General features: G+C 41.0%; 2 gene segments (V, D, J or C); both read right to left on the reverse strand.

Moving 5' to 3' along the window:
• Positions 1 to 739: 739 nt before the first annotated feature.
• Positions 740 to 1,259, reverse strand: LOC143102888 (Ig heavy chain V region 6.96-like). The segment is given in 2 exon segments: positions 740 to 1,083; positions 1,180 to 1,259. Coding segments are annotated over 2 exon segments (381 nt in total).
• Positions 1,260 to 5,524: 4,265 nt separating this feature from the next.
• LOC143102889 (Ig heavy chain V region 914-like) lies at positions 5,525 to 8,418 on the reverse strand. The segment is given in 4 exon segments: positions 5,525 to 6,162; positions 6,240 to 6,301; positions 6,390 to 6,403; positions 8,374 to 8,418. Coding segments are annotated over 4 exon segments (486 nt in total).
• Between the last annotated feature and the right edge of the window lie 813 nt (positions 8,419 to 9,231).

Raw genomic sequence — 9,231 nt, forward strand, 5'->3', positions numbered from 1 at the left:
GTTTTCTGTGAATATCTTGAGAACCGTAGCGCCTAGGATGACCAATTTTTTGCGTATGTTTGCCTCCAGGGGTCATGTTAACCCATTCCATATGCACACATGTGCATAAACAGATACACACGCACACACATACATTCACAGTAATCATACGTATGACACATACTCACACAGTAGACATATGTACGCATGCATGCACATGCACACACACAGGCACATACACAGGCAAACACACAAGCACATGCACCCACACACACACACACACACACACACCCACCCACACACACATAAACATAAACTTGTACACGCACACATGCACACAATTAAAGAATTTCTCAGAATTATGAACAGGCAAGATGGGGGTGGGGTTGTATAAAATGTATTTTACATGTGAAATGTATGAACTAATCATGTTTTGGTACTTGTTGTCTAGCAGATACCAGTGAGAATTAAGTGTGCATAATTCAATTCAGTGAGACAGTTAGAATCATATATGCCTTTCAGCGTGACTTATTTTTGTGGAAAAAATGTGCTGGACTGGGTGGCGGTCATATTTTGTACCGGTCTGCGGTACATCTAGTTATGGGTAATGTTTTGATAGATGTCCTAAAATGTGTGGTGAATTAATGTCTAATGGACAGAAGTAGATGAGATTAGACTGCCCTCTGTTGATGGAAAAAGAAACAACATAGAGTTTGTTCAACTGTTCAAAGTCAGGTGCGAATGTTTCAGTCAGTCAGACTCAGTCAGTTGTTTTTGTGCAGCTCTGCAGTCTCATGTGTGACTGTGGGTCTCGAGCACAGTAATACACAGCTGCGTCCTCAGCTTTCAGGCTGTTCACTTGTAGGTTCAGTTTGTCTGAGTTTTTGGTGATGGAGAACTGGCCCTGGAGAGACTGGGCAAATATTGTGCCAGTGCCTCTATCAATGCGACCGATCCACTCCAGCCTCTTTCCTGGTTTCTGACGGATCCAGTGCATGTAGTAGCTGCTCATAGAAAATCCAGACACAGTGCAGGACAGAGTGACCGAGTCTCCAGGTCTCTTCACCACTGGACCAGAGGAGGTCAGAGACTGACCAGAGACAACTGAACAAAACAAACCTGATTGATTAGACACATCAAACATATTTCCCAACATACAGACAGTCTGAAAATAAATATTGTATCCATGCTATTGCTTACCACTCAAACTGGCCGCTATCAAGATTACCCAAATCATTTTTATGTCTGTGGTGCTGTAATGTCAGTATATGTCAGTAGAATGGGTGGAGAATGTTATATCAGAACAGACAAAGATGCGTTTTGCATAATCCCTCCTGCGTTCCGAGGTTGGCTTGACAGAGCCAAAAGCAGGGGCAGGAAATTGTTAGTTTTTTGTTGTTGTAAAAAGCAGTGCTGATATGTGTGATGTTTATTATTTGATTATTGTCATTTTCACAAATGTATTCAACAAACATATTCAGCACTCTGCCCAGTCTGAACGGGTTAGCATGCAAACCAGCCAGAGATGGACTATCTTTGTTAATGCTACTTTGTACCTCAAGTGGTGTGTTCAACTGCAATTTTCTTTGCTGCCATCTGTTTGCTGCCACAGACTAGGATGGCCAGACGTCCTGCTTTAGGAAGGACAGTCCTGATTTTCAATGCCCTGTCCTGCGTCCTGCGCAACATCAAGCAGGATGCTTATTTGTCCTACTTTTTGAGACAGGCTTGAAGAGCGGAGTTCTAGAATCTTTGCTGGGATGCAGCACAACGTCCAATGCAGTAACATATCTAGTCTAACAAATGATTGACTAAGAGCGGTGTCAGATAAATATCTGAGCAGATATCATTGGTTAAAAACGTAAACAAGGCTCTATGTGCTGCTACAGTACGTCATATGTATTCCTGCTTCATTGACAGAAAGTTAGCCTACTGGTTAGCGCTTCGGACTTGTAACTGGAGAGTTGCCGGTTCGAACCCCGACCAGTAGGAACGGCCGAAGTGCCCTTTAACCAAGGCACCTAACCCCTCACTGCTCCACGAGCGCCGCTGTAGCAAGGCATCTCACTGCGTCAGGATTAGTGTGTGCTTCACCTCTCTGTGTGTTCACTGTGTGCTCAGTGTGTTTCACTAATTCAGAGATTGGGATAAATGCAGAGACTAATTTAGTAATTTTTCATTCTATATTGATCTACTTTGGCACAAAGCTTCACAAGACCTGGTGCTAGGGCTCAGCTTTGTGTTTCTAAGTCCATTCCAGTGACAAGGGCTGAATTGTGGTCAGTTCAGAGATGCTTGCAATCGGTAGGAAGAAAAAACTATATTCTAGCCTCTGTAGCCCTGTGTCAGTACATCACACAGTTATTCTGATGGTCTCTACTGAAACTACTCTATCTCAGCTTTTTCAAAGAGGTCAAGCATTTGATGGTGGGCCAAACTGGGTGAGAACAGTGGCTTCTAGAGTATAAGAACAGTGCGATTTCGGGGTAAAAGCCTAGAGATGGCCCATCCGTAATAGTTAAACCAAACGAAATTGTATTGTAAATGAGAGTATACCAGAGTCCTATGTACACCATAGTAATTTATTGATATGCCGCATAATGTCCTGCTTTTTTGGTGTTATGGAAATGGTCACCCTAGCTATGACCCCAGACCCCACTTTGTAGTTACACACGCTTGTGTAATTGCTCTATAATGTAGAAAGGGACAGCAACACGAATTGTCCCGGCTTTTGGTGAAAATGAACTTATGATTATAATTTCTGCTAGTTTCAAATTAAACGGCTATTCGGTTTTCTTCTTGGTTGTGTTTATTAGACACCAAATCCTGTGTAGCCTACAAAAAAAGGCATGCTTTATGTTGAATGACAGCAGAAATATGGTTTACCTTATTACCAAGCAACTGTTGCGCAACCCCAGCTATGACCCCAGACTCCACTTAGTAGTTACACATGCCTGTCTAGTTGCTCTGTAATGTAGAAAGGGACAACAACAGGGAAAGGAGTCCAACACGAGTGGGAGTGTCAAAGAGTGTATCAGGGCAAATAGAGACAATAGGAAATGTTTCAACATTAGCCTATATATAGGCTACACAGTACCGCCGCTCCCACCACATGCATCACGCACTAGGGCACTAGAAAGGGGTACCAAAATGTAGCTTTACTGCAACTGTTTTTCACTCTTCTTGGAGAATGTTTACGATGGCAAAATGCACCAACACCGTGTTACATGTAATGATGATCCATGCAGCATATCTAACGTGAACTTTACTTACTCTAATTAATTGGGAACACTTTGAGGTTTCTTGTGGAATATTTAAAACATACTTTATTTTTTATTTGATGTGGCATCCCTAGCATCAGAGCCAGTGACACTGGTGACACTGCTGGGCACTGCTCTGGAGCGCTTTGGTGGTGGAGAGAAGGATGCTGCAGAAACTGTTAAATATTATGGACAATATCACACATCCCCTGCACAATTTACTGGTCAAACAACAAAGTGTTTTTAGTTGGAGGCTAACCAAACTTCGCTGTAAATAAGACAGATAAAGACTTTTTACATACTGCAATAGCACTTTAATATGACTTTGTCCTGAGCAGATAGAGAAGAAGAATATTGTAAGAATAATCTCACTTTTTGGTGTTATAATTGTGCTACATTTGATTCTATTTATTAACTAACAGATCAAGTCTGCACTATCCCTCTGTTCCTACCTCTGGCGGTGTCTTGTGCATTATATATACAGTAATGTGTGTGTGTGTGTGTGTGTGTGTGTGTGTGCTGTATTAGTATAGGGGCTGAATCTATCTATCTACCTATCTATATATCTATCTACGTCTACTGAGACTGCCTGTTTTGTGACACTTGAGAGACTTAGCAGGTGCCTGAAGCAGAAGTGCTGCTGTCTCTCTGCCATAAAGGGTTTTTGTACAGCTGGTTGTACTGGTTTAACCACTGTGACTGTCTGGCACAGTAATAGACTGCAGTGTCCTCAGTCTTCAGCTGGTTCATATGCAGGTAGAAATTAGAGCTGTCTTTGGATGCAGTAAATCTGCCTTGGACCGTCTGGGCTGTGCTCTTGCTACTGTCAGAATAGTAGTACATGAGCCATTCCAGTCCTTTCCCTGGAGCTTGGCGGATCCAGTGCATAGTAGTGCCCCCCAGATTAAATCCACTGCAGGCACAAGTCAGTTTAAGAGTTCCTCCTGGAGTCCCCATCACTGGCTGCTGAGACTGTGTGAGCACAACCTGACCTCTGACACCTGAAAAATAGAAGATCACACATTGAATTTGACACTACTCTATGTCACAACTACACTGAACAGTGGAACATAATTATTATTTAGATATACAGTATGTGAACTCACAAGCTGAAGATGTCAACAGTAGCAGCAGCAGAACTACAGACAACATAGCTGCTACTGGAGTGGAACAGGGAGGGTCTGAGTAAAACCTGCCTCTCAAACTCTGTACTGAAATAGATGAATAACTGACTGTTGCAGTTTAAATAGGAAGCGGTTCAGTGGCATCTTTGCATTTATGCTGGTCACGGGTATAAAGATTGGACTTCTAGTGTTGAAAGGGTGCAAATATTATGTGTTAAATATGCACTGTTACAGTAGCTACCGTACATCTGGTTTACAGTGACTTCACAGCCACTAATCAACATGTACTTGTATTGTGACATGCAATTAATTGCCTTGTATGATGTGGACATTTGGATACGGCAATAATTCTGAACCTGATGCAATGAAATAATACAGTATTTCACATAATATGGAGTGTCAACATTTTTAAACCAGTGGCAGATCTTAAACTATAGCTAGTGATCAAAGAATATTCAAAGGGGCAAAATGGGACAAACATGAGCAATGTGTTATGGGAGTGTGATGCTTTGCTTAAAGCAGTGTTTCTCAAACTTTTTCAGACCAAGGACCACTTAATCAATAAAAAAAGCCTCACAGACCACCTAGTTAAAAAAAAAGTAGTAGACCTACTTCAATAGTAAATTACACAATAGGCCTACTCACTGAACCACTTTGATTGTATTTGCACATTGCTTATTGTGTCAGAGAATTCATATGATTTAAACTGGCATGGCTTACATAGGCAGTGATGCAGAAATGTTTGGATTTGCATACAAGTTGTTTCAATATTGCAAACAACTCATCTACATTATATTTTACCACGTCTGTTCGCGGACCACTTGGGCTAGCTTGCGGACCACCAGACCACACTTTGAGAAACACTGGCTTAAAGGCATCCGATGTAGTTTTGTGTATTTTTGGTGACTCAAGAGCTTCCCCTAGAGTCATGAGATATTTATATTTTACCTTAACGTTGTAAACATTTCTCATGGCTTGAGGCCTTCCCCCTGTAGACGGTGCATACTTATCTGATAGGCAAAGACTGTCTCCAAATAGCTATATCTACTGACTGGGTAATGTTCCATGATTGTATACAAATACATCACGTTGCGTTAAGTAATCATACACAAAATGACTGTGTGCTCCCCACTACTGTATTCACACAGTGGACTTCTATTTGCCACATAATGTCTCCTCAGGAGCTCGAAAGATATGGGGCTCCAACATATCATAGTTCTAATCCAATTTCTAGAGCATTATGTACATTTTTATATTTGCCATATTGTGTTTTATTCCTTTCCACTCAGGTCTGTGGTGCCAAAATTTAAACAATTACAATTGCTAAATGCAAATATTTAGTCTGGGTGTAAAACCATGTGTATTGAAAGCTGACATAAATGCTAGAATATAATCAAGCATTTTTATCATACTCTCATATCGCATGACTAAGGCTCATGTGCTAAATGGGGAAGTGTTTTTGTACAGCCTGGCTTCTGCATTCCTCCACTGTGCCCTCCGAGCACAGTAATACACAGCAGTGTCTTCACTCTTCAGGCTGCTCATCTGTAAGTACACCTGGCTTCTGGAATCTTCCCTCGAGATGGTGAATCTCCCCTGGACTGACTGGGAGTAGTAGATTGGGTAACTGGCTGTGTCAATATAAGCAATCCACTCCAGGCCTTTCCCTGGAGCTTGTCTGATCCAGCTCATGCGATAGCTGCTAAATGTGAACCCAGACGTGGTGCAGGTCAGTTTGTGAGATCCTCCAGGTCTAATGACTACTGGCTCTGATTCAGTCAGTGTCTGACCAACTGCACCTATAAAAGATAGATAGCAGGTGAGCACAACACAAACATATGGAAAAGTCCTCAGACAAGAGTAAGGGAAAACCTACCTGTTAGACAAAGAGCCACTAAAAGAAGCTGTGCTGGACACATGGCTGAATAATACAGTACACTGTGTCTCAGAAATCTGTTTATTTAACTTCCTTCACACAGAAATATAAGAGCTGATTTGGTTTTGCATTGGCCACTCCCATCTGGACTGCTGAAGCTGTGTCTGCAATATGATGGTGCACTTGGATAATTACCTGACTTTGCAACTTTTTAGCAGCCATATAGACATACAGCTTTTTATAGTAGTTTATTCCACTCATATCATTAGAGCTGTAAGATATATTTTAGTCTATTAGAAATAATAAATGTGTACGATTAACATTAGCAGAATTTACATACCTTAACAATTTGCGTAATTTGAGACAATGTTTTTGTTTGTGCATAGTACAAATACCATAGACAATTAATCCTAACTAACTCAACGACTTGGCAACCTTGACAGGGACAACAAGGAGGCGGACATCCCCCCCGCTGGACAATTTGCACTACCCTATCTCACCCATATGTTCTATTTGGTAACACTTTATTTTAATGTGTCACTGTTACAGTGTACTTACCTAATTAGGTACAGTGGTACAACCTGTGTAACAACATGTATTATCAGGTACTATCATTGTACTTGCATAATGTATTTGTGGGTACCTACATATAGTTGTTACGTTGTAATACTGAGTGCTTTTACAAAACTTTGCCAATTTGCCTAAATTTTCATCAGAGGCAAAGAGCTGACCTGAGACCTGCTGGATGGGGTAAATCGGGTCATGATAAATTTGATATACAAAGCATGCTTAGCTCCAGTCAAGGCCTCATTGTCTTCAGTGTACATGTAACAGCTGTGCTGCTACAACCTTGTTACTCTTTGATACAGTGGAATAAACTGCAACAGGTCTTGTCTTGGAACAGGTCTACTAATTCACATGTACTGTGTGGTGTAACAGCAGACACGTTTCAACACATCAATTACAGGATGCATAACATCATTGACAGGATGTATATATGTAGATGTAAGTACTTAACTGGTACACTTTATTTTAATGGGTTTATTCCACTGTATCAAAAGAGTAATAAATGTGTACCAACACAGTTGATACATGTACTACAGTATGTAGGGTAATGGCAGACATGTTCCAAGACACCAATGACACAACATACATGTAATATGTAATTGTAAGTACTTAACTGGTACACTTCATTTTAATGGGTTTATGCCACTGTATCAAAGAGCAATACGTGTGTACCAACACAGTTGATATATGTACTATGTAGTGAATTAGTAGACCTGTTCCAAGACATCGAAGACATAACATACATGTCATATGTACATGTAAGTAATTAACTGGTACACTTAATAGGTTTATTCCACTGTATCAAAGAGTAACAAGGTTGTAGCAGCACAGCTGTTACATGTACACTGAAGACAATGAGGCCTTGACTGGAGCTAAGAATGCTTTGTATATCAAATCTATCATGACCAGATTTACCCCATCCAGCAGGTCTCAGGTCAGCTCTTTGCCTCTGATGAAAATTTAGGCAAATTGGCAAAGTTTTGTAAAAGCACTCAGTATTACAATGTAACAACTATATGTAGGTACCCACAAATACATAATGCAAGTACAATGATAGTACCTGATAGTACATGTTGTTACACAGGTTGTACCACTGTACCTAATTAGGTAGGTACACTGTAACAGCGACACATTAAAATAAAGTGTTACCACTGTATCTGCACTATAATATACTTATACCACACTGCACATAGCTGTACATACTGTACATATCTGTTTATATGGTTCATACTGAATATCCATATTTATTCTGTTTTTCTCTTAATATATTCTGTTAATACAGTGCATATATCTATATTATTATGACCGCCGCGCAGCGAAACTTGGTGGGCATGTAAGCCCATATGGATAGCATGGAACCATCTTTTTTCGTTTTGATCTGTAGCCCCCCCGCTGGACTGCACCCCCCGAAAGGAGGGTAGGGCAGACACAGTTTTCTGTGAATATCTCGAGAACCGTAAGGTTTAGGAGGACCATTTTTTTTTTGTAAGTTGATCTCAAGTGGCCATGTCAACCCATTCCATAACCACTCATTTCATGTATAGCGCCACCTAGTTAAACACAAAAAAGTAAAAATGAGGTGTTGTAATCGCAGGTATCTGTGACCTAACATAGTCAAAACTGCACGAAATTGGAAGTGTAGGATCATTATGACACCCTCTGAATGCACGCCAAGTTTCGTGGAATTCCGTTCATGGGGGGCCACACAATAAATTAATTTATGTTACTATACACCAACTGGCCTGTAGGTGGCCGGAGACAGTTTTCTGTGAATATCTCGAGAACCGTAGGGCCTAGGAGGTCCACCTTTTTTTTGTATGTTGATCTCAAGGGGCCATGTCAACCCATCCCATTACCACTTATTTCATGTATAGCGCCACCTAGTTAAAAATTAAAAAGCAAAAATGTTGGTGTTTTCATCACAATATCTCTGGCTGACATGGTCAAAACTGCACGAAATTGAAAGTGTAGGATCATTATGACACCCTCCGAATGCATGCCAAGTTTTGTGTACTTTCGTTCATGGGGGGCCTTACAATAAAATAATTTATGTGTACATTTAGTGACGTACACCAACAAGGATTCCCGGGACACTGAAAGACCAAAGATCATGGATAGCATGGAACCGTCATTTTTCGTTTTGATCTGTAGCCCCCCCGCTGGACTGGACCCCCCGAAAGGAGGGTAGGCCAGACACAGTTCTCTGTGAATATTTTGAGAACTGTAGGGCCTAGGATGACCATTTTTTTTCCGTATATTTGCCTCCAGGGGTCATGTTAACCCATTTCATGTGCACACATGTGCACAAACAGATACACACGCACACACACACATTCACAGTAATCATACGTATGACATATACTCACACAGTAGACATATGTACGCTTCCATGCACAGCCATACGTAGGCACACACACAAGCACGC

The sequence above is a fragment of the Alosa pseudoharengus genome, unplaced genomic scaffold (genome assembly GCF_046254945.1).
Source record: "Alosa pseudoharengus isolate Yale_2024_CS ecotype anadromous, Long Island Sound unplaced genomic scaffold, YU_APseudo_1.1 YU_APseudo_1.1_scf_4, whole genome shotgun sequence".
Classification (NCBI taxonomy): domain Eukaryota; kingdom Metazoa; phylum Chordata; class Actinopteri; order Clupeiformes; family Clupeidae; genus Alosa; species Alosa pseudoharengus.